The following is a 26,084-nucleotide window of genomic DNA, read 5'->3' on the forward strand; positions in this document are numbered from 1 at the left end:
ACACACACACACACACACACACACACCAGAGCTATCGGAGCCTCTGTCAGCCGTGACTGATCAGAACGAATCTGCTTGCTCCACACCAGACGGATGAAGCCAAGCCACCAGCTGATCTGTCAGCGAGTGTGTGTGTATGTGTGTGTGTGTGTGTGTGTGTGCATCATTTATATGTTTGTTTACGCATGCATAAGTGTTGAATCCAATCATTTCAACAGCCACATACATGTTTCTATGACTACCAGTCTGCCTCCAAGTATCGGTATCTGTGTGTGTGTGTGTGTGTGTGTGTGTGTGTGTGTGTGTGTGTGTGTGTGTGTGTGTGTGTCTTATCTGAATCGCTGGACCTCATTCTATAGTAACACAACAGCATCTACTGTAAGCTAAAGTATCTCACACCTAAAACAATCATCCACATACACACCTTTAGATCAATCAAATCAGAGGAGCAGAGTCATTTATGAAGAGAAAAAAGATATTCGCTGGTTTGCAGCTAATTTAAAGTGAGGACTTGATTAATCGTTAGTTAAAATACTAAGTTGTAGCACAAATCCTGCATATTTAAATTGTAATTAATATTGTGATAGTTGTTTATGTTTGTATCAGGCGACAACCTCCGGGTCAAAAGTCAGAGCTTCACGTGTTAAACCTGCATTCTCTCTAGTGTCCACCAGGGGGCGACTCCTCTGGTTGTATAGAAGTCTATGAGAAAATGACTCTACTTCTCTCTTGATTTATTGCCTCAGTAAACATTGTAAACATGAGTTTATGGTCTCAATCTCTAGTTTCAAGTCTTCTTCAACACATCATGATGTTCATTTAGAGTAAACTCAACGTCACCCTAGCGTCACTCCTCCGCAGTCCAAATATTGTCAAAAAAACAAGATGGCGACGGCCTACAGGCCAAAATCGAGGCTTTAAAACTGTAGTCCGCAATCCAAAAGGGTGCCGTCAAAGTGACTACGTCCCCTTCTTATTCACAGTCTATGATTTGTATTGTTAAGATGTGAGCGCTACTCAGTTACAGGTTACTGAGACAAGGTGACATTCTGATTGTCCCGGCGGGGGTGTCTGTCTTTAATCTCCTCTCTCTCTTTCTGTCTCATACTGTCTGCCTCTCTCCATTTGTCTTCCCCTCACATGATACCGGGCAGCCGGGAAAGTGTGAAACCCACACAGACAACGAACGCCCAGGACAGATGGTCAGAGAGAGAGAGAGAGAGAGAGAGAGAGGGAGAGAGAGAGAGGGAGAGAGAGAGAGAGAGAGAGAGAGAGAGAGAGAGAGAGAGAAGAGACTGCTTCGTTGAAAAAGAAAGATTTCTTGTTCTCGTGTTAATAAATCAGATTTGAAATAAGAAGTAAGATGAGAAGAAGAGCGAAGAAGGTATATTGAAAAGAACGCAGGAGACAAAACCTCAAGTTTGTACAAATTCAAAGTTCATTTTGTCATTTGAGTGATCAGCTAAAGTTACAGTGATGCAGTTCTATGGTGTCAAATCCAAAATGCTTCCACGCATTACTTCTAACATGAGTTAGTCTGCCGAGTGAAGCCGACGCAGAAATGTCTTAAAACTTGCATTAAAAAAAGAATAAGTCACAGTAAGCCCCGCCCTAAAGCATCCCCTGCTTTATGGTCTGTTTGACTCTAAATGGACCATCATTTACTAAATGAACATCGTGCTGTATTGAAGAAGACTTGAAACTAGAGATTGAGACCATAAACTCATGTTTACAATGTTTACTGAGGTAATAAATCAAGAGAGAAGTAGAGTCATTTTCTCATAGACTTCTATACAACAAGAGGAGTCGCCCCCTGGTGGACAGTAGAGAGAATGCAAGTAGAGAGACACCTTAGCGTTGGCATAAACCATCAGAATATTAATGACATCACACTAAACTGGAGAATTAGCGCCACCAATTGTTTATCTAGATGTGCCAAAGTCTTTCAAAATATAATATTTGCACAACCGTGCAAGATTAGTTTCACTTTGGCCGACAATTTCGGAAATTTGGTCCAAATTTCTACTCTACGATAAACAATATCGCCACGACAGTATCTAGCTTGAATTAAATCGAGAGTGACAGAGGAGTACGAGACAAAAACGAGAGAAGATGGAGGACAGAACATTTAAAGCGGAGTTGCAGGGGGAAGAAGTGCAGCGCAGAGGAGGAGATGAAAGGAGTGTAGAGAGAGAGAGAGAGAGGGAGAGACGGGGAAGTGCAGGCGGAGGGAGGGGAGGAGAGGGAGGCATAATGAAGTCCTTTGGGTCTCTGGTGGAAGAAGCCACAGCGGCTGCCAGCCAGCACGGCCTGACTCGGTACAGATGGCGGCATGCTGGGAGACGCTCGGTTCACTTGCAAAGCAGGAAGTGAATGTTCTTTGAAATTTGAAAATGTTCTGCAGTGAAAACTCTTCTCTCACAGAGTGAATAAACAGTAGAGATTCTGTTTCACGCAGATGTCTGTTTAAAGGCTGCTTCTATATCCCGAATGTTTACAGGATACTCAAAAGAGACGGTTAGAAGTAACGGAGTACAATGAAACATAAAGGCTGCACGTCCAATCGGCTGCTGCTTTTAGCTTGGAAAGCAACATTGTTTCCTAAAAACTGCTTTTTAAAGAATTGCGACGCCACTCTGATCACATCATTTCCCTCAACATGTTACGGAAGCTTTTCTATTGAACATATTTTAAATATTCATATCGACCATATCGACCAAACACTTAACGTCAACTAGGGCTGAAACTAATGATTAACTTTATTATCAATCAATCTGCAGATTATTATTATTATGAACGGTATGGTCTATAAAAAACAGTTCAAATGGTCCGTCCGGGTTTCTAGTTTCTAGGTTCAAGGAGATGATTAAATGTCCAAACCCGAAATATCTTCCATAGGTCTGGTGTGAGAAAAATAAAATCAGTCAGTTCCAACATGAGACACATGTGGAACATAACGAACCGTCATCAGCGACACGTTTTCTAAATCTCCACTCGTGATTCTGAGGTAAAAACATTTCCGAACATGAAGCAAAACAATAAAGCTTTGAAGAGAGAACAAAACTCAGCTATTTTTGTGAGCTGATGGATTTCCGAACCATTTTTTATTTCTGCAGAAACGCCAAAACATTTTGGCAGAAAGTGAAGGAACCTTAATGAAGGCTCTCTGCCCAAAACACAGCAGGACCTCTCCTCCAGATAAAGAGTCTTTTTAAACATGCGCTGAAACAACCAGGAGGCATTCGGATATCTTACTTTATCATTTATGAATAAAATGACTCAATTCTCTTTCTTTCTCAACTAAAAGCAAATAACTAAAGTCTTCTTTCACACTAAAGGAAAGAAAACATCCAAAATACACATTTAGGTATTTATTTGACTACTTTGTGTATTTGAGTGTGTAGATGTTTGACCCTCTTCCCCCGTAGAGTCTCTAAATGTCTGTAGTTTAACTAAACGTCTCTTTAAAGGACGTTTTCTCTGAATGAGTTTGTTCTCAGACTGATGATAAATCTTCAGCAGCTCTTACACACACCAAACGTTACTCGTTCATTCCTCTCTGTGTGCTGAAGGTTCACTCAGAGGGGTTAGTTCACACAGCACTCACACACTCATTTATACATTTATTAATAAAAACATGGAGAAAAGAGATTTTTTTTTATTCTGGGAGTAGGAAAATAAACACATATTTATAGTGTATAACTATATAAGATAGTGCCTCATTTGCATATTTAAACATGCATTTCTAGAAAACGTGTAATACAAGAAATAATAAGATTTTGTTATATATATTGACGTGTAGCGTCTACCCTCAACTGAGATGCAAATGTGTCCATATTATGGAACATATAACTCCATTCTTAGTCATTATTAAACATTAAACGTATTTAGTTTTTAACATATAAACACACAACACCTTTACCACAAACGCCCTGTTTCTCACACAGACACATGCAGCACGTGACCAACTCGACTCACATCATTGAAAGCGCCGACGTGACCAAACACCGATGAAGAGCTCTTTTTAATCCTCCAACAGTTGAAACACTCTCTTCCATCCAAAAGCTACAATTAAAGTGGCTTCACTGACTAATCGCTTTGTCTCATGAGCTTTGTCGTATCACCTTAAGAGACCCACAGGGACACACCTCACCCACAGGGACACACCTCACTCCACCTCACCCACAGGGACACACCTCACCCACAGGGACACACCTCACTCACAGGGACACACCTCACTCCACCTCACCCACAGGGACACACCTCACCCACAGGGACACACCTCACCCACCTCACCAACTTTTTTTTGCAACCAGAAGTGAAATGAGATGGTGGAGCCCAATACAACCGAAGGCTAAACACACTATGAAAGGGTTAAAGATTTAAGATAAAAACACAACAATGCTGTGGTAGAGACCTGTCAATCACAGTAAGCCCCGCCCTAAAGCATCCCCTGCTTTATGGTCTGTTTGACTCTAAATGGACCATAATTTACTAAATGAACATCATGCTGTATTGAAGAAGACTTGAAACTAGAGATTGAGACCATAAACTCATGTTTACAATGTTTACTGAGGTAATAAATCAAGAGAGAAGTAGAGTCATTTTCTCATAGACTTCTATACAACCAGAGGAGTCGCCCCCTGGTGGACATTAGAGAGAATGCAGCTTTAACACATGAAGCATCGGCTTCACCTTTCAGAACCGGAGGTTACCGCCTGGTTCGATACAAATGAACAAAGTTATCTAGTAAAGCCCGCTACAGAATAAAAGTATTTAAGTACTTCTATGGAGTGGATTGAGCAGATCACATCAAATCCACCTGCTAACCGATATGCGTTGAAAGAGGAGGTTCAAGAACGTTGCCCGAAATCTGCAATCAAACAAGAACGCAGCAGAATTACTTTAACCACTGCCTCATGACATCAACATAACACTAACCTGTGATGGAAAAAAAGATATGCTATGCTAGCTCTGTTGGCTACGGTCCGGGGCTACCATGTAAGGTGCCAACTAACCATTCACATCCATTCATATTTGGAGCTCGCTGGTGCAATCCTGCCCCACTTGACATTCAACGTCCCTGAAACGATTTCAACGTCTTCTGGGAGAAAAAGAATCCTCTGATATGACGTGAACCAGCGGAGCCGGGGCTCGAACCGCTAATCCTCTGATTGAAGGACGACCCTGCTCTATCAACATTGAGCCACAGTCACTACGATCATCAATGATCACGACGATCATTTCTTTCACAACAGAGTATCGTGAACTCCGACCTACCTGAACGTCACAGGATGAATGCAGAGGTTTAAATGTTCTGCTACCAAACGGATGCGACATCTTATTGTGAAGTCACATTGTTTGCAGGACCAGTTAACAACTTGAATGTAAAAGCTGGAGCATCCTGGTGTTATGCAGGTCCAGGATGCCCCCCGTTCAGGTCTCTGTCTATGTGAAATATGCCCCAAAAAGCACTAAAACTACATCACCAAGCAACAAAGTAAGTCTAAAAGCACATAACATGTTGGATTTAACTGTTTTTTTTCACCATCTAACCAAGAAGAAAGTGACTTGAGGCCAAGTCACGTGACAGTATTCCGGGTTCAAACAGCAGTAGACCGACCTGTCCTGACAATTACAGCTTTTTCCACCGCTGTCCTGTAGGAAGAGCCACAGGCCGCCCATATATGGTCAGTGGTAATGAGGGAGAGAGAGAGAGAGAGAGAGAGAGAGAAAGAGAAAGAGAGAGAGAGAGAGAGAGAGACAGACAGAGAAAAAAGAGATAGAAAGACAGAGAGAGAGAGTCATTTCCTCTCACTTCTTAAGCCTTCATAATGCTGACATCAGCACTCTGCCCTGACTACAACTGTAGCCCCAACACACACACACACACACACACACACACACACACACACACACACACACACACACACACACACACACACACACACACACACACAGGTCACTTACAGGTTCGAGCTAAATGCTCGTATTCAAGATGCAACTTAATCACCAGCAGCATCCGCGTGATTGTGATCGCTGGTGTCATGACAACCGGCATCATCGTCAACATCCATCTTTCATTCATTCCATCGATGGCAGCTTTTTAATACACTGTGTATATATATATATATATATATATATATATATATATATAAATATATATATATATTCATATATTGTATCGGGTCAGCCTGAGGCCAGGGCTGGACACGGAGAGTGAAGTGAAATCATGTACCGTGTCAATCAGAATCAAATCACTCACACACACACACACACACACACACACACACACACACACACACACACACACACACAAACAGACACACACATACACACACACACACATCATCACACACACACATCATGTTAACATCTCACAACACTGCTTAAAGGAAAAGAAAGAAAAGAAAAACATCACATAATGGCATGAAAAGGAAATTCACAACTTTCATCCTGCCCCGAGCCACACTCCACACCACACCGGGCCACACCTCGCCAACCCCCCCCCCCCCCCGTACCTTAGCAGTCCGCTCGGCCTCGCTTATCAAAAAGGATATGGCCATTCGGTGATCTTTTTGGCGTACTTCCTCACCAGGTTGTCTTCGCTGAAGAGGAAGAGGGAGCGGTTGACCGTTAGGCAGCTCTGCCGGACGGGTATGGGGTTGTACAGGGCCATGGTCCGGGCTCTCTGGGCCATCGACTGCTTGTACACTCGCTGCCCTCCGGGGGGCCCCCCTTGCCTGCTGCCGCCGCGGCCGGGCCCCCCTTGTCCGCCGGCACCCCCGCCACCACCGCCACCACCACCTCCTCCTCCTCCTCCACCATACCTGTTGGGTAGCTCGTCTCCAAAACGCGCCATTCTGTAGACACCAAACGCCAGAGGTTAGGAAGGAGCCGGGGGGGGACCTCAGAGTGACACCTCCACATGCCACCACCCCATCAGCCTCGGCTCCAAACACACATGCAGAAGCGGAGTCAGGTTCGGCGTCTCTCTCTGTCTCTCTCTCTCTCTGGCTCCCCTTCTCCGTCTCCTGCTAGTCTATCTGTGCGTCTCCTTCCCAGATCTTCAGCGCCGAGAAGATACCTCCATTTGTGTGCGTGGAAAAGGGAGGGGGTGAGGAGGAGAGAGAAGGGGGTGGGAGGGGATGGAGGGAGGGAGGGAGGGAGGGAGGGAAAAGCGCACGGTGTCTCTGACCGTGTGTTTGGAATGTGAATGTGAAACAGAGCGATGTGTTTATGTAATTTCTGGCGAATGAGTTCTCTGAGAGTAAGAAAAAAAGAATTTGGTTTTATTGGCGAGAAAACTGTCAGAAAATGTTCTATCTCGTCAGAGCATCCGCGTTTTCTCTCCGTCGGAAGAATAGCAAGGCATCCTGTTTTCTGTTGTTATTTTTTTTTGGGGGGGGGGGGGGGTAAAAAAAAACCTCTCCAAGAATGAGCCGGTTTTTGCATTTCAATAAGCAAACCGTAATCGATCACTTTTGATACGCGCGACGAGGACGCATGTAGCTGAGCGTTTCAATAAATATTGCAATCATCTCCACTAAGTAGGCTGTACCCCTGGCTGGAGACTGCGTCTTTTCCCCCTCTCAACAGTGCATCTTGACAGGATCTGCAGTTGTCTTTTTTTTTTTTTCTTCGTCCTCCTCCTCCTCCCCAGGTCCCCTTTTTTTTCTCCTGTGAGATAAAAATAGAAATAGATAAGAGTAAAATCTTTAATAATTCATTTATTCTTGTGCCATATATCCGCAATGTTTAGTGTGTTGTGGCACGGCAGATCCCCCCCCACCCCCCACCCCCCCCCACCGCCGCTCAATGCCACCACGCCGCTCGGGTTACACGCAAACGCCAACCGAGGGGGGCTTCCCCAAAATCCAAGCCTGGTGACATTTGTTGATATTTGGTGATGGACGGTGCGGCATCCCCCCTCCTCCTCCTCCTCCTCCTCCTCTTCCTCCTCCCCCTCCCCCTCCTCCTCCTCCTCCTCCTCCTCACCAAGGCGTCGGTCACTGATTTTGGGCGTGATTGCGCGCACTTGGAGACGAAAATACACCGGTGCTCAATCTACCAATTTATATCTTGCCCACTTCCCCGCGAGGGATTAAACCCAAAAAAAAAAAAAAAAAAAAGAGTTGAAATAAAATTAAAAGAAAAAATGAATGTCCACAACGATCATCTATAATCCAAGGTTGTGAGAACCAGAATCCCGGACGCGTAGGATCCGGAGGAGCAGAAACAGACCACTGAGGGAGGCAGCAGCATCACCATCATCAGTTCTTGTTCGGAAAACACGACGGTGTGTTGTAGCAGCGGCTTGCGTCTTCTCCGCCACCGGGAAGAAACCGTGCACCATGCCCGCCCAGCAGCATAGCCCCCCGAGGCTCCCCGATACCAGAGAGAGGCGGCCAGCCCCGCAGAGCTACAGCAAGTCCAGCGTCTCTTCTCTCTCTCTCTCTCTCTCTCTCTCTCTCTCTCTCTCGCTCTCTCTCTCTTTAGCTCTTTCCCTATTCCTCCCTCTGTGTGTGTGTGTTTTCTTTCCTCCCTCGACCCCCCAGGGGGACGTGAACCAACACGCCGTCGGTCCGGAGGAGGCTGTATATATTCCCGTGGAGACCAGCCTTGGAAGCAAAAGAAACCCGACGAGCGGAGAGCTTCTCCGGCTCTCACCGCGTTCAGTCAGCCGTCGGGGTTGAGCAGCGCACTGAGCATCTGATCGGTCTGACGGGAACCGAGCGCCGCGCGCAGATTCCGTGGCCAAGCCTTGCAGCGCACGACGCCCCCCCCCCCCCCCTACACCCCACACACTCCAACCCACTCCCCATATAGCGCACGACGGAGATGTATGGGCGTTAGTTGGGTACGGCGGGTCTCCTCTGCCCAGATCAATCATCATGCAATCTTATGATTGTTAGAATCACAATAAACAAGCAGGTCTAACATGTCAGATGTGGTCGGGAGGCCAAAACACGCGGGTCACCAGTGATGCCAGACGCGGTGGGCTGGATGGGTTTTTTTTGGGGGGGGGGGGGGGGGGTCCAGGAGTAGACGCCGCTCACGGCTTCTTCTCATGTTCACTAAGTGCCAAAAAAGCCTCAACAGCCCGTTCACTGTTTACTCAAACCCCACAAGCCAAGCAGAGGGCTTTGCCATGAGGGGGTGAAGGTGTCATGGAGACCAGAGGACTTCAGGGGTTCCTCCCAGCAAAGTGAGAGCCGAGTTGTTTCCACAATCTGTCTGAGTGTATTTTTTTTATCAATAAGTTCCCTTTCCCCTACTTTTCTATCTCCTGTCTCACAGTATAGACGGTTATGTAATATTGTTCCAAGCCAAGAAAAATTCTGCTCAAATGGGATTCCTTGGGAGGACTAAAGAAAAACTGTGATTTTTAGCTTATTTTTGGATTTCCAAAAAGGTTTTATAAGTTTGTTGTTTTGTATGAAAAAAAAGATGTTGACAATAAACTAAGTTGGACCAACATTTCATCTCCAGGAGGAGAGTTGAGAGAGTTTGTGAGTGGGTTGTTTTGTTTGTTTTACTGTACTGTTATTTTGAGGACGATTTGAAAGAGCTTTTTTTTTTTATCTCCCTTCGTTCCTCCCTTTTTTTTCTCCAAGCCGTCTGTCAGTCTGGCTCCGGCATCTGAGTCGTCTTTGATTCGGGTTGAGCAAGCTGTTTGCTTGGGCTAAACCGACCGAGCTGTCACCTCTCCAGAACAGGAAAATGAAGGTGGTGGAGGAGAGATGGGGGGGGGGGGGGGGGGGGGGGCAGTGAAATCCATAAAAACACATTGGCCAGAGAATCCCTTTCAAATAGACCCTATGAGATATTTTACGTAATGGAAACAGGAATAGAGTTAAAAGACACCGAAAAGCACCAACTCTGGTCACTTTAGAACATTGACGCTGTCCTTGGTGCTGAAATGGATACTGACGTGTTTCCAGGGACTTTCGGTGCTGTCCAAAGTGCTGAAACAAGAGCACAAAGCTCCGAACACCACCTGCACGCCTTTGGAAGTAGATTCCCTTCATTGTGCATGAGGGTGGGTTTCCATCTGTTAATTGCCGAGTGTTTGAGAGTTCTGCTCGCTGTTTGTCTCCTCTACCGGCTACTTTGGCAGGTAACCCACCCATCATTTGGAGATCTGACTCTGTTCTAAAAAATAGATAAAAATCAGTTGGTGAAATACTCAAAGTGTGCCATATGGTGGGTTTTGGGATGGATCTGACAGGCAAACTGTGGCAGACCGCGTGGAAGTCAAACGAAGTCTCGCAAAAAACTTCACGAAAGGGGATCATCTGGTGCTGTGAGATGTGCTGTCACAGCGACATCACGGGTTCTTTTACATGTTATCGTCACGCTTAAAACTACATAAAAACTCTAAAATGAGCACAGAAAAATCGTAGGTTAGGTTTTACAACCTACATATAATTTGAAGCGTGCCATCCTGTTTGCAGAAATGATTGCGTGGCGTCGGACAGAACATTCCCACGTCTCTGTCTCAACCATTAATGGAGCTACAAGAGCCAGTAACACCCACTGGGTCAAGACAAGTAGCGATCGTCTGGCGTTTGATTCAGTCAGGTGCTCATCAAATGATGGGTTCGCTGCACATCAAAACTAAGTTAATCAGTTTTTTTAATTACTCATGTTACTACGTTCCCATAAAACTAAACTGCACTCTCAATCACATTTCGAGGGAAACATATTTTCTGAAATTTAAGCCAAATTAAAAAATGATAGACAACCTTTTGGTTGGGTTTAGTAAAAAACATGGTTTGGTATAAAATGATTAGGATATTAAAAACAAAACAAAAACGCAACGAAGTGACTTGGTTGTATTCATCATCCTAAATGGCCGTATTTGAAAGGTGTTTTATGAACATGACTTTTCAGGAGACCAGGTTGAAACGCACCTGTAATGCCACCTGGTTAGAGCTGGGCGTGTCGAGGGAGCAGCCGAGTCCGTTTGTTATTTTGTTTAGCGCTTCACAATTCATGATGTTATCAGCACTGGAACAATATCACAAAATAGATCTTGGCCATGAACAGTGGTTCAAATAAACACCGTTTACACTGTCAAATCCATTATTTGGACCCTATTTGATACGTATACTGAAGATGGGAGATGAGTTGCATTTGCGTTATGAGTAATTCATCTGTTATAAAGCTCCTCGGTCACCCTGAGGTCTCACAGCTATGCTATTATTTACAAGATGCCCTTTCAACGTCACAACGTGTGTGCATCACCGCATTTGCCCGTCATCCGATTCCCGTAGACGAGTGGTCGCCAACAGGCACATAAAAGCCCGTTCCCTCTGACAGCAAGGGGAGGGGGGGAGAGAGAGAGAGAGAGACAGAGAGAGAGAGAGAGACAGAGAGAGAGAGAGAGACAGAGAGAGACACACAGAGAGAGAGAGAGACAGAGAGACAGACAGAGAGACAGACAGAGAGAGAGAGACAGAGAGAGACACACAGAGACAGAGAGACAGACAGAGAGACAGAGACAGAGAGAGAGAGAAAGAGGTGGGTGGTGGTGGAGAGACGGGGGGGGGGGATTTTGCGGGAAACCACGCAGTGATCGGATGCCAGAGACGACCCCCCCTCCCCCCCCTCCCTGTGAATTAGGACGGACAGAGAGGAAGGTGATGGCTGGAAACTTGTCGCTGTTCTTGTGCACGCTGGCATCCCGTTTTTAGCGCTGCTGCATGCCCATGCAGCCTTTCCCCGTCTCTTTCCCTGCGAGTGTGTGTGAGTGTGTGTGTGTGTGTGTGTATGTGTGTGTGTCTGTGTGTGTGAGTGAGTGTTGCTGCTGCAGCAGCTGAGGGAGTCGTGCTGAGGCCCTGATGCGCAGCATTGTCATTCAGGGAGCGTTCACACAGGCAACCCCCGCAGGAAGCCCTGACACCTCCCCCCCCCCCCCCTCTCCTCCCTCTCACCCCTTACTCTCCCCCCCCCCCCCCCCCCCCTCCTCCCCCTTCTGCTCTCTGATCTCACTCAGCAGGCCAAAGCTACAGAGCTGTCTGAGAGGAAGAGAATGAGAGAGACAACACAGCAGGATTAGGGCCAGTTCACGTTCAAATAGAAAAAGAGAGAATAGACATTATGATTCACTTAAGTCTGGCAACGTCGAGAGTTTTATTCCAAAATTTGATTTACTTCTGAGTAGAAATGGTGGCAACTTCTCTACGCAAGGCACTTCAGAAAAGAATTGTTTTATAGACGATAAGAAACTTAAAGTGGCAAATGAACATGATTCCCATTTTATTGAATTGAACTTGAAGAAGAAGAGATGCATTCTGGGACTTTCTTCTCACCGATGGAGATTCAGATGGATTTAGGTGCACAGGAGAGACCTCCTCCATCTTTTGTTTTTAAGTGAAGCTGAGTGCCAGGCTGCGAGCGCCAACAGCCTCCCGTCTCTTCATTGACTGCTGCAGCTGCAGTTTGTCAACCGGCAGTTTTATTTTTCACTCTAATGGCTGCGACGTTACAGTGAATATCGCTGGGATTTAAAATAGTTAAAAGTAAAATGAGTGAAGTACACACAAAATAACAAAATAGTTCAGAGACAGTACAAACACACGAGCCAAAAATAACAATACTGCAGACTGGGCTGGTGATTCTCAGTGGGATGTAGAGCACTACTCTACCTTCATATCATAAAAGTATTTGTTTCATTATCCATGCTTTAAAGGGAAACTGCAACTTCTTACAAGATCAGTTAAACTCTGGCGATCGGAAACAAAACAACCCCGGATTATGTCACAGTGATGTCATCAGGGTCATCCCAGTTTCCAGGGATACTGTAACACAGCATGCTTGTGTGTGAGGGGAGCGAAAGATGATGTCGAGTTGAATTATGGGAAATGTGTGAAATACCCCGTTGAACTCGTGGGGTCCCGTCCGTTAGCAAGCTTTTAAAATACATGTTAGTAACTATTGCAATTGACAAATACTTGTCTTGTGATTTTAAAGACCCCCCCAACATTTTGTTATTTAGGCTTTGAGGTGGTCTGAAGTTTCTATCGAGGGGTCTTGGACCCCCCGAGACTCCGATGGATCCGGTGTTACTGAAGCTTGACCCCATTGATCTCCGTCTCTCACACATCTCCAAACTTTATGGAGATAAAACATGAAATTGCCGACAACATTTTGACAAAGTGAAAGTATAAAACGTCTTCATTGTTTGGGACCAAAATATACAATCACGCTGCCTTCTGTTCTTTTTAGGACGTCGCACGGACATCAGAGCTAATAGATTAGTTTTGTGATAAATAAACGTGCAAAATGTTTCAACATTTATCTGCATCATTATGGAAGATTGTTTGTTTTAGTGTTAAAGACATTGCCTATTTTCAATACTATGCTTTCTGTTGTTGTATTGTTTATCCACAAAGGAACATTCTAATACAACTAGCTCCTCTCATCAGTACTCGGCTTTTCTACATGACTAAATAATTGCACTAAAAACATAAATAGAATTAAACAATAAATAAACTCAGAGCAGGATTAGAATTTACATCTATTTCAAATATATCTAAATAGTGTTAATAGAGCAGCAAAGTCACTAAATAAAGTAATTAATATCCCACTGGAAAAGGATGTTAATACAATAAATAACATTTCTGAGTGAAGTTTCGAAAGAATGAAGAAAACTTTCATCACAAAAAAAGAGCTTTTGGCCGACATCACAACGGTGGCCGATTGAATTAGGTTTCACTTTCATTTACATGTTCACAGTATTGTTTTTTTTACTAGCAAACATTTTATTGCACACACACTATTAATCGTAGTTGCTGCCAACTGGTTCACTTCACCTTTCGTCCTTTTGTCGGTTGAGTTTATACGGAAGTTAGTCCGCTACAGCGGTCGCGACGGCAACGCTACACCTACAAATGGCCGCCGCACCGACCATCCTGCTACAGAGATTTGAATGGGGAGATTCGTTTTTACCTGTTTTACTTCTTGGGCTGATATTTCCTTGAGCAAAGCCCTTAAACTCTGAGGACACCGGCGGAGATCTCAGGAGGAGAACGCTGCGGTTTGAACCGGGAAGCTTCCAGGTGCGAATGCATAATTTTAGCAACATGAGGCAGCCTGCATGATCAGCAAAAGCCTGCCCCGGATACAGGACGGGTTGACAAATGAAGGAACATTTCTGGAATAAAACCCAGTGAACCCAACTGGGCTCCTTAACACAAAATCAGCAATGAAGAGGCGGATTCACGAGCTTTGAAGGAGCGGAAAACAAAACGGACCCAATAAACCCCAAAATTATCATTATTACGACTGTTAGACCGAGTGTGACCTCTCTGTCGGCTACTGCTGTCGTTACTGCTTTTACATGTACAAACACTGCTACCACTTGCTTGTAAACGGCAACCGAAGGCCAAGTATTGGTTGCCAATTTCTCAAAAACGGGCAACCGTTGCCGTCGCAGCCCTGCTGCGTGATGCTGTCTCGTCGGATAGAGATCGAGGTCGTCTGGTCATTTTTGACCAGTTCAGCACGACAGCCCGCGCCAACACTGCGGCACTCGAAGCCCCGACCCACGCTGCCTCGCCATTTTGTCTTTTAGAACACAACAAAAGCACACGAAAAACACACACACACACACACACACACACACACACACACACACACACACACACACACACACTTACAGGGCTTCATTCATGATGCAGGCTAGCTGTGTTTTGCTGGACTCCGTGTGGCCGACGAGAATGAGAAGCGTTTATGTAACGTTTGGTCATGTGATGCTTCTTTGAACTCACAAGCTTCTGTCTACAGTAAGTGTGTGTGTGTGTGTGTGTGTGTGTGTGTGTGTGTGTGTGTGTGTGTGTGTGTGTGTGTGTGTGTGTGTGTGTGTGTGTGTGTGTGTGTGTGTGTGTGTGTGTGTGTGTGTGTGTTATGCAGACAGGCAGAGAGATATAGTGAGCTGATGTAGCGTCCAAGCTAATTAGGAGGATTGCTCCTTTTTTTTGGCTTGTTCTCACGCCGACTCAACCAGTATTAATTGATTGGCTGGTTAATGGGAGTGGAGAGGAGGAGCGCAGGAGGGAGGAAGAGGAGGAGGAGTGTGCTGGTCTCAGCTAATGGGCCCGGGCTCTGGTGTGTGGAGTAAGCATTCTAGTCAAAGCATCAGCACTATAGGACGGACAGAAAGAAAGAGAGAACAGCAGAAAAGAGAAGGAAGACGGAGAAACTGTTAAAGAAATGAAACTCTTTCTATTTGTTTAATGAGCTGCGTCGTGACGCCACAGATCATCCCACGTACACACAGACATCCACACCAGAGACAACACTATGCTGAATTATCTACAGATATTATCAGTCGATTCTTGCATGTAACTGATTCTTTAATGCCTGTTTAGTTACGTATTTAGACACATATGACATTACTTGCATTACACAACATCCTCTGTCTGGTAAAAAGCTGAGTCTGCAAAGCTGGATGGAAAAGAGGACAAAAGAATGATGGAACAAGGGGAACAATCCTCTGTACTGCCTCCTTATCTATGTTCTCTACGGCACCAAAAACTGCAACTTTCTTCTTTATTTGATACTTTATTATTCAATACCCTTTTTAAATATGCTGGCCGGACGGCAACCTCTGGTTCTAAAGAGCAAAGCCAGTGAAGAAGTGCCTTAAACTGGCATTCTCTCTGCTGACTCCTCCGGTTGGTAAAAGAAGATCGATTGTATGGAAGTCTATGAGAAAATGACTCTACTTCTCTCTTGATTTATTACCTCAGTAAACATTGTAAACATGAGTTTATGGTCTCAATCTCTAGTTTCAAGTCTTCTTCAATACAGCATGATGTTCATTTAGTAAATGATGGTCCATTTAGAGTCAAACAGACCATAAAGCAGGGGATGCTTTAGGGGCGGGGCTACACAGTGATTGACAGGTCTCTACCAGAGACGTGTACGGCGTCTCTACGTCACTCCTCCTCAGTCCACATACGGTCACTTCCTGTTCACTGGTTGCAAAAACGCCAAGATGGTGACGACCGTAATGCTGAGCTGCTTCCAAATTTACAATTCATGACAAAAAATCATTAATAATGAATATTAAAAACTGCAGACAACATATGTGCGTCATCCCTAAAAGCAACACTGTCTTTGGTGAAATCGCTCCGGATTACGGATGCAGTCTCCTCAACTGTTTTGATATTTTTACATTGTTTTTAACTTTTTTATTGTTTTGTTTTTAAGTCTGTAAAAACACTTCATAAAGTGAATATAAAGTCTTTATCAGAAAGTCACAGAAACTGTGGGACATAATCTTTCTTAATCTGACGTCAGAAAGGTGGATTTCAGACAATGTTCGACCATCCGAGAAAGCACGTATTCAGAGACTTCAAAACGAGTACAAAGCGTCGACAGCAGCAGAGATCACGGGGGTCAAAGGGCACGGCTTTCTGGTCTCATGGGATCCAGCGCTTGTGGCCTTGCTATTGCGTTTTTTGTGGCTTCCTCTTGGATGCGTGCTTGAGACCTGGTCTCTACTTTGTTGTCTAGGTTGATGCTCAGAAAAGTCCCGAAAACGGCAAAATAATAAAACACAAGCAGACGGCAGCGTCTCTGCAGATGCTCACTTCTACTGGATCACCAGTGACGATTGAGAGGGATTCTTCTTGTGTTTTATATATACTACTACTCATTGTGCCTTCATTTTTCTGTTCTGCTTTATTACACCTTACTATACGTTTAAGTTAACAAAACTTAAAAATCAATATCAGAATATAATCTTCAGTGATTGTGTGGCAGCTTGGGGAGAGACACAAAGATAAACATCGCTTTATCAAATTCAGAGCAGTTTCAAACATTCTGGGCTGAAATCAGGAGTAAATAGAATATAAAACCCTCGCAGGCCAAATCCGAGATCGCACATCTTTCCGGAGATAAACCCGGAACGCTCTTGTCGGTGCAGCACAATGTGTGGCAACCCGCCAGAGCCGGAGGGACGGCCAACGGAGAGCCAAGTCAAGCACGTCGCGCCCATATGTCTCAGGATGTGTAATACCCACCGAGGGGCTGCGAGAGCCATCCAGTTGGATAAATGTTAAATTTACAGCAGAATTAACCCACAGAAGACTGTTGACTACGCTGCGTTTAACCCTCTCCACTGCGCCTTCACAACTGCAATAGTTGGTCAAATGTTAAATATTATAGTAACAACAAAAGGTGTTTCGATCCATGAGTGAGGACATTTTACAGTCATTATATAATAAACCTCTTTTCCTTCCAGCCTTCCTAGAATTCCTCACATTACTGGCGTTACTACGGTTACATTAGATGATGTGTAAGAGGAGGAAACATCGTGATTCGTCATTTTAAAGAGGCTGCGGAGTGGGAACTGTGAACATGACTCTCAATGTTCTGATTAAAGAGCACAGAGGGGACGACGCTGAGACCTTCTACTCGTCCTTTAATGCTTCTTTTTCTCCTTCAAAGTAGTTCATTGGAGAGGAGAAATAAGGGGAGGAGAGGAGAGGAGCGATGAGGAGAGGAGAGAGTAGAGTGCAGAGAGTAGAGATAGGAGATGAGATGAGATGAGATGAGGAGCGGAGAGATGATGAAACAGGAGGAAAGGAGAGATGAGATGAGGAGAGGAGATAAGAGGAAATGAGTAGAGGAGAGGAGAGGAAAGCAGAGGAGAGAGGAGGGGAGGAGAGAAGAGGGGAGGAGAGATGAGGAGAGGAGAGGAGAGGAAATGAGAGATGAGGAGAGGAGAGGAAATAAGAGATGAGGAGAGGAAATAAGAGAATATGAAAGGAGATCAAAGGAGAGATGAGGAGAGGAAAGAAGAGGGGAGGAAATGAGAGGTGAGGAGAGGAGAGGAAAGCAGAGGAGAGAGGAGGGGAGAAGAGAAGAGGGGAGGAGAGATGAGGAGAGGAGAGGAAATGAGAGATGAGGAGAGGAAAGAAGAGGGGAGGAAATGAGAGGTGAGGAGAGGAAATAAGAGAAAAGGAAAGGAGATCAGAGAAGAGATGAGGAGAGGAGAGGAAATGAGAGATGAGGAGAGGAAAGATGAAGAGAGATGAGGAGAGGAAAGAAGAGGGGAGGAAATGAGAGGTGAGGAGAGGAAAGAAGAGAATAGGAAAGGAGATCAGAGAAGAGATGAGGAGAGGAGAGATGAGGAGAGGAGAACCTTAGTTAAGATGCTCTCCTCTGAAACCAGCAGTCTCGTATCGTCGGCTTCTTGCCGTAATGTAACTGCGATGTCACTCTGACATGCGATCAGCTGATACACAGAGTGACCTGTACGCTCAACGGATGAAACCAATTCAAACCACTAGAACCTCTTCATGGCCGGAGATGCAAACTAAGTAGGACAAAGCAACGCTGATCTGCTTTTCCTCTGTTCTGGACATGAGCGTGTTGCCCACGGTTCTGTGTCGTCTGTGCACGTTGAACACGCTGCTGGTCTGTGGAGCTCCGGACCTTTTGTTCCGTCTGGAGACGAAGCGATGCAAGAATATCTGGTTAACTCCCAACAAGTTATATTTGAGGCTCATACAGCAGATTGTGTTTCAATTCCTGCCAAAAAAAAAAGTATATTTTCTTTTACAGAATTTTGAGAGAAAGTTAGCAAACTTCAACGCATCCAAATTACACAAGCATGACAGTTTCTAGATCATTTTAACACCAGATTATTTCAGAAAATATGTTACAGCGGTGCCAGAAACCCCCAAAAACGCCCCATACGAGGGAGCAGTTATTTGTTTCCAAGAGCCTCATTTGAAAAGCTGCCCTACAAACGAGTCATCCTCGTGTCAGAGGGTTCAAGAGCAGCACTGCATCCTCCAGGATTACAGGCGCAGGTACCCTGCAATAAATCCAGCGAGGAGCATGAAGAACAAGGACCGAGGTTCAATTCCCAGCCCGGCGTCTGTTCAGATACAGCCACACCAGGTGGACTGCAGAGTAATGCGAGTGTTTGCCTGTTTTTGGTACCGCGTTGTTGGACTGAACCTTTGTCTCTCCAGGTAATGTCTTAAAACCTGCATTCTCTCTAGTGTCCACCAGGGGGCGACTCCTCTGGTTGTATAGAAGTCTATGAGAAAATGACTCTACTTCTCTCTTGATTTATTACCTCAGTAAACGTTGTAAACATGAGTTTATGGTACATTTAGTTTAATTGAGAGAGCAGAAAGTAAAGATGGAGAAAACTACTGGAGATGAGTGTAAAGATAAGGGCGAGAGTAAAGGAGTAAAAAGAAAGGAGGAGTAAAGAAAGGAGAAATAAGAAAAGTGAGCGGGGTGGGGGGGGACCAAATGAGGACAAAGACAAAAAGGCGAGGAGCTAAAAATGTGATGAAAAGCAGCTGAGAGGAAGGTAAAGAGGAGGCGGGGTGGAGGAGGAGGAGAGATGTATAGAGGAGGCAGGAAATAAAGTCAGATAGGAAGTGAGAGAAGAGAGATAGCGGAATGACAAAAAGGAGACGAGGAGCGGAGCGAGCGAGCGATTGAAAGGCCGAGATAAGGAGGTGGAGGAAGGTGAAAAGGGAACAGATGGAGATAGCGAGGGGGTGAGGAGGAGGAGGAGGAGGAGGAGGAGATACGAAAGGAGGGAACGGAACAGTCATCATTGTTCATCATTTAAGGTCTAGGAATGTCTAAAGCCAGAGAACTCCGTCTAATTACCACAGAACTCCTAAACCATCATCGGACTCACAAGGAACAGCTAAAAAAAAAAAACTTCTTTGTCAAAACCTGGAACCCACATTACCCACAATGCAACTCCAGTGAGGACAGTCGGTGATAGATCCAGGCGTGCTATGCTAATTGCCGGGTCTGGTTATAGCTCTTTCTAACTTCACACCTCCACTTTCTTTTATTCCATTTTCAACCAGTCTGGACGCTGACTCAAGTGACATCACTAGAGTCAATTTAGCACGATTTTAAGCCCCAAAACGTTTAAAGAAGTACCGACTATAAAACCTATAAACAGGCTGTGATGTGTGAAGTCAGCTGAATTCTTCCTCATATCTCACAGGTGCTTTAATATCAAGACTTTTTCCATCAGTTTGTTCCAATGACTCCATTTCCATCCAAGATGGCGACGGCCGTAATCCAAGATGGCGACGGTGAAAATCGCCAAACTCTAAAAACGTCCACAGACCAGCGAGAGACGTCACGGTGACGACGTCCTCTTCTTCTACAGTCTGTGAGACGGACACGTGCACACACGAATCTCCTGCTGAAGGAATAATAACGCTTTGAGAAGAAACAAGTAAACGTTTTGCTGTGAAGGTTGTTTACGGTTCCTTGGCTTAGTTTAAGGGTTAGACATGTTGTCATAGCTACGGGCTGCAGAACGTCAATGAGGGTCCTCATAAGAGTGTAAGTTACAGTGTGTGTGTGTGTGTGTGTGTGTGTGTGTGTGTGTGTGTGTGTGTGTGTGTGCACTGTAAGTAGACCAGCACACACAGGTTTACCAGGCAGTGATAAAGTGGCTGAATAAATCTACATCTCTCCTTCCTCTCCTTCATCCTTCATCCTCAGATCTCTCCTTCTCTTTGTCATCTCGCTCTCTTTTTCTAGGCTTCTCCTCTTCCCTTTCTTTTTTCCTCCCTCCTCCCCCCCCTCATTTCTCCATCACTCCCCCCGCTCTCTTCCCTTCCTCTCCCTCACATTCACTCTCCTTCTCGGCTCCTCCCTCCTTCCATTTCCTCTTGCTTTCTCATTCGCTTGTCTCCTCATCTCACCCCTTCTTCCCTCTCTCACCCCTTCCACCTTTCTTCTTCACTTCCTGTATTGTTTGCTCTGCTGATTCACACTTCACCTCGTCTCACATCCTCCCTCTTCTATTCCTCCTTAATCATCTGCTTTTGTCTCTCTTCTATCGGTTTCCTTCCCATTTTTATTTCTCTTCTCCCAAAAGGCTGCTTTTATTTTTAGTCTCATGCTCACCCAACCGTCCATGTCACAGTGTCCTCTTTGCTCTCTCTTTACTTCACTTTCTCTGGAATGACGGAATAGTTTATATACAGCTTATAAAGGGAATATTATCAATCTTATTGTTTGAGAATCAGCAGCTTCTCATACCTACATGGTGCTTTTTAAAAAGGACTTAAGATCTTGACCAACACATACAAAAAAAAAGATTTTAACTGCAAATATGTCGGGCCAGTCAATGAATTCTGAACTTCTGCTCCGATGCTTTGTCTATTCTGTTGTGTTGCTGCTGTTAAAGTCCCAAGAAATGTTGAAAGAAGAAGACCCCGGAGTCCCGCTGACGACCCTCTTCTGAACACAGTCTTATCTGGATCCTCCGTCTCGGGCCAATAATGCTCCACCTTTATTTTAAACTCGCCCTTTGTTGCCCTGGAAATGATGGTGTAATACTTTGATGGTTTGACCCACGTTTTGCTTTTCTAATTGTCTCTCTGGAAATCCCCAAACGTTCCAGCTCAGGCTGGTTTTCCTGACACCAGTATTTCAAAAGTGTATTTAAAAAAACAACATTCATTCTTTCCAAGTTATACATTGAGTCAAACAGGTTATATGTTGAATCGTCTAAATCCTAATATATTAACACAATCGACTTACTGTGACAAATCAAACTCCAACGCTGAACCGTCGCTGGAAACGTTCATTGTTTGGGACACAGTTTGGACTCTTTGCAGTCTGAATGTGGGAAACGTTGTGCTGCAGCCATAACTCACTTAAAGAAAGAAGACAGGTGGATTTTTACATAAAAATCTTGCTGAGTCCAGCTTTAATGTGCTTAAAAGCCATTTCAAGTTTAAACTCATTTACTTAGTCAATATATCTCAAGTATAATGAGAGAGTGTGTGTGTGTGTGTGTGTGTGTGTGTGTGTGTGTGTGTGTGTGTGTGTGTGTGTGTGTCTAAGAGCCGTAAATGTCCCCGGTGTAACGGTTTCATTGAGAAAAAAGCTGAGGCATGAAGGGTGAGGCGGTGCCCTCGCTAAATGGGAGTGGCTGGCAGCCGGCCAATCACAAAGAGAGGGCGACCCTGAGTGACAGCTGGAGAGCGAGAGAGAGGCAGAGAGTGTAAAGAGCTCTTAAGAAAAACAGAATGTCATCTACCACAAATGATGCAGTCACCCTTGAACCAATCAGGAAGGAGCACTTCTTTGTTAACTCGTTTATTTTCCCAGAGTTTACTCTATAGGCATCTGAACGGGGCCTACAGGGCACGAGCCCAGGGGCCCACAGTGTGAGGGGGCCCAGTGGCCTTCACCGACAAAATGACCCAAAAGAAAGAGAAAATTATGACAAAGCGACACAAAAAGACCAAAACAACCACAAAGAGACACAGCATGACTACAAAGAGACACATAACAACCACAAAGAGACACAACGGGACTATAAGGGACAAAAAAACAACTGAAAAGAGATTTAAAGGGACTACAAAGAGACCAAAACAACTTCAAAGAGACACAGCATGACCACAAAGAAACACAAAACTACAAAGAGAGTCAAAGCAACAACAAAAGAGGCAAAACTACAGACCAAAATAACTGGTCAAAAAAAATGTCATTACAAATTCATTCAAGTAAAACTCTTTTTTGTTGGGATGATCTTCACTAAGACTGATCATTTGTCTTTTTTTGTCTCTTTTACATTTTGAGTAAAAGATAAAAAGAAAAGGCTTCCAGATCTCCACCGCTGAGATCGTCGCCATGCCGTGCAGCCCGACCCCCCAAACCCACCGCCACCCACCAGAGAATCGGCTGTGTCATTACAGGAAGATAGCTGTGACTAAGACTATTAGCTAATTGATAGGCTGACTGTGTTTGGCTGCTGCCGCGGCCGGCTGACACAACAAAACGAAACACGCCCAGCTTCTCTGCAATAATCATTTCCGACTCCGAGGAGACGTCCACGAAACACTCGGGAAGTTTCCTTTTCAAATCAAATCTTTCATCTCCTGCACAATAAAAAGGAATATTTCCAACACTGATGAGTTGCACTTTAATTTTGAAAGTACATCAAAAAAAACAACAACAACAACCCTGAACTGAAAATCGCTGAAAATGCAAACCTGTCCTCTGAAGGACGCGTCCGTCCGCTCAGGAGCCGGCGTGACTCACAGCTCGTCCGTTGTAATAGTAGCTATACGTGGAGAAAGTCATTTGTTTCACTGTACTCATACTTTACATTTCACACGAGTAGAAAGAAGAATGTGATGAGTGGTAAGGGACGGGTTAAGTGTTTTAACACAATATGACAGTGTGCATTAATGCATGAAGTACATGTATTTCCCTACGCGTGGTTTTTTTTTTGGGGGGGGGGGGGGGTTTGTTCAAACTGCTGCCTTGTGCACAGTTCACTCCTCAGAGAGAACAAACGCGTTCCCGGCAGATTTCTCCTCATTAAAATAAAGGACGAATCAATGATTTCTAAAAAAAAAGAAAAAAACTTCTATTTATCCAGGAGAGGAATTTGCTGAGCAGTCAGGCGTTTTCTCTGCAGAAGAGCTTTACAGCCGCTCCTGCACGTTGTTGTTACTCCTGCACACGTTCACATCTGAAATCATTACATGACTCTATGTGGGATTGTTGTTGCATATGTGATTGGTTCACCACGGACCAATGGTGAACGCTATATACAAAACAACACACAACGGTTTCTTCGTGGTTGACTTTGAGACGTTTAAGTTGTAAAATTGGTTCGTCCCTTTAAATCAAACTGTTGGCCGCTCCGTCCCTGGCTCCTCCCGTCCGAGTGTCCTTGAGTGAGACACTGAAGCTCAAGTTGCTCTCCGGAACGCTTTTACACTCTCACGCTTAGAAATGGGTTGAATGCAGCGGTCACCCTAACATAAATAAAGTTTAATTCATTAACTAATTAACTAGCTCAGCTTACATACTTTCATTGTTCTTACAAATCTGCTACTTTCGTAATGTACTTATATATTTCATTGTGTTGTGTTGTGTTGCATTGTGCTGTACACCGTTTCACTTTAGTGTTTGCTGTTTAATTGTACTGATAATATTAGGCCACTAAATTGTAATTACCTGCCCAGAGGACTAAAGATGGAAATTATCTCTCTAACTAACTCACACATCGCACATTTACAGTGAGGTGGAACCTGAAATGTTGATTATTGTGCATTGTCCCTGCAAGTAAGACAGTAAGACAAGAAAACAGGGACACCAAACCAGCAAAAAGAAAACTCGAGTCGGCACGATGCTTTAAATAAGCTCCAATGTGCCAATTCTCATCCCAACACAACACGATGGCAATAGTATGTGTCGATGGTGGCGATGTTTGTGTATTTGTGTCAACACTGGTTCATCTGGGCAGTCCTCTACTGACACTCTGTGGTCACACGAAGAACTGCAGATACAGGTTTTTGTAAGAGGATTACCTCCACTCATGTTGTTGTAGTAACATGTTGAGGTACTTGTACTACTTACATAATATCTCACATTTCTGCTACTTCATACTCAGATTTCAGAGACACGTTTTGTAATTTTTCACTTCACATTTATCTAATAACTTTGAGTTAAATTTATTTTATATAAATAATACAAAACTAAATCAACAGACTAGTGATGATGTAATATCATAGATCAAAATAAAACTTTATTGATCCCTGGGATGAAATTCACGAGCTGGCAACATTTGACATTTTTACACGTTAACGCATCATTATTATTATAATCCAATATTACAGTATGAATCAAACATATACAGATAATGTGTACTTTCAGTTTACTTTAAGTTCATGTTCATCTTTTTTCTTTGACTTTTGTTCAACAAATTCAAATTCAACAAATATTTTAAAAAATGTATCTATTCCGGGGTGCAGGTTTTGCTGTCTGAAGGCAACCAAAGGCCTAGAATTGGTTTCCAATTTTCCAAAATGGTTGCAGACGGCAATACCGCAAACCTTTACCTCTTCGCCCTGCAGGTGTACTCTTTTTGTTTGTATCCGTTTTACTTGTTAACAAACTGCTATGAAGTCTAAGAGGTTTTAAAGATCTGGTTTTAAAGATTCTGGTGGATCTATTAGCAGATGTGTAAAACAATATTCACAACTAAGTTTTCATTGGAGTGTTCATCACCTGAAACTAAGACTCACTCTGTTTTCGTGTGTTCAAGATGAGCCCTTCATGTCTACAGAGGGAGCAGGAGGCGGGGTCCGCCATGTTGCACCACCATGTTTCTACAGCAGCCCAGAACGGACAAACCAAACACTGGCTCTCAGAGAGGTACTTTCCAGGTTTTTAGTTCCCTGAAGGCCCGCGTATAGCTCTCCGACACCCTCGTGAAAGACTGCGGTAATCTTGAAAAACGGAGGAGGAAGCGGAGGGGTATTTGAGGGGTATTCGGTTGGATGCAATCTGCTACCTCACCACTAGATGTCGCTGAATCCTACAAACTGTCCCTTTAAAATGGTATGAAAACCAGGCTACAGCAGTGGAGGTAATCATCTTGGAATAATAAACAAGTTGGAATGACGGGAGGTTTTCCTGTTCTTGAACGCCCACCCAGTTCAAAACATCCTCCAAACCCCTTGAAACTGGTTTTCTAATCCTTAAATCAAGCTGTGTGTGTGTGTGTGTGTGTGTGTGTGTGTGTGTGTGTGTGTGTGTGTGTGTGTGTGTGTGTGTGTGTGTGTGTGTGGCAGCAAGGTGATACAGGACCAAATGCGTCATGCTGACACACACTGTGACGCAGGTGGGCACCATGCCCCCATACACACACACACACACACACACACACACACACACACACACACACACACAGACAGACATGAATAAAGAGAGGAGAGAAGAGGAAGAACTCTGATTTGATGTGTTCAAGAGAATAAATCAAACACACGTTGCAGATAAGGTGATCAGTTATCAACACAAGAGGGCAGCAGAGTCCCACATGAAGACTCCTCCTCCTCCTCCTCCTCACACTGAAGCTTTGGTCCACCGTGTGTGTGTGTGTGTGTGTGTGTGTGTGTGTGTGTGTGTGTGTGTGTGTGTGTGTGTGTGTGTGTGTGTGTGTGTGTGTCGGTCTGAGTGGTTGTCAGTCAAAGAACCACCAGACCTTTGATCAAACTGACTGGGCGGTGGTGTGTGTGTGTGTGTGTGTGTGTGTGTGT

General features: G+C 44.5%; 1 protein-coding gene across 1 annotated transcript in view; it reads right to left on the reverse strand.

Moving 5' to 3' along the window:
- Positions 1 to 26,084, reverse strand: part of cacna1ab (calcium channel, voltage-dependent, P/Q type, alpha 1A subunit, b) — a gene marked incomplete at both ends in the record, with an annotated part of 141,531 nt that overhangs the window by 106,907 nt on the left and 8,540 nt on the right. The window contains 1 exon segment of the mRNA XM_079159692.1: positions 6,561 to 6,863. Within this exon segment, the coding sequence (XP_079015818.1) occupies positions 6,561 to 6,863 (303 nt within the window).

The sequence above is a fragment of the Pholis gunnellus genome (assembly GCF_910591455.1).
Source record: "Pholis gunnellus genome assembly, chromosome: 5".
NCBI classification, from domain to species: Eukaryota; Metazoa; Chordata; class Actinopteri; order Perciformes; family Pholidae; genus Pholis; species Pholis gunnellus.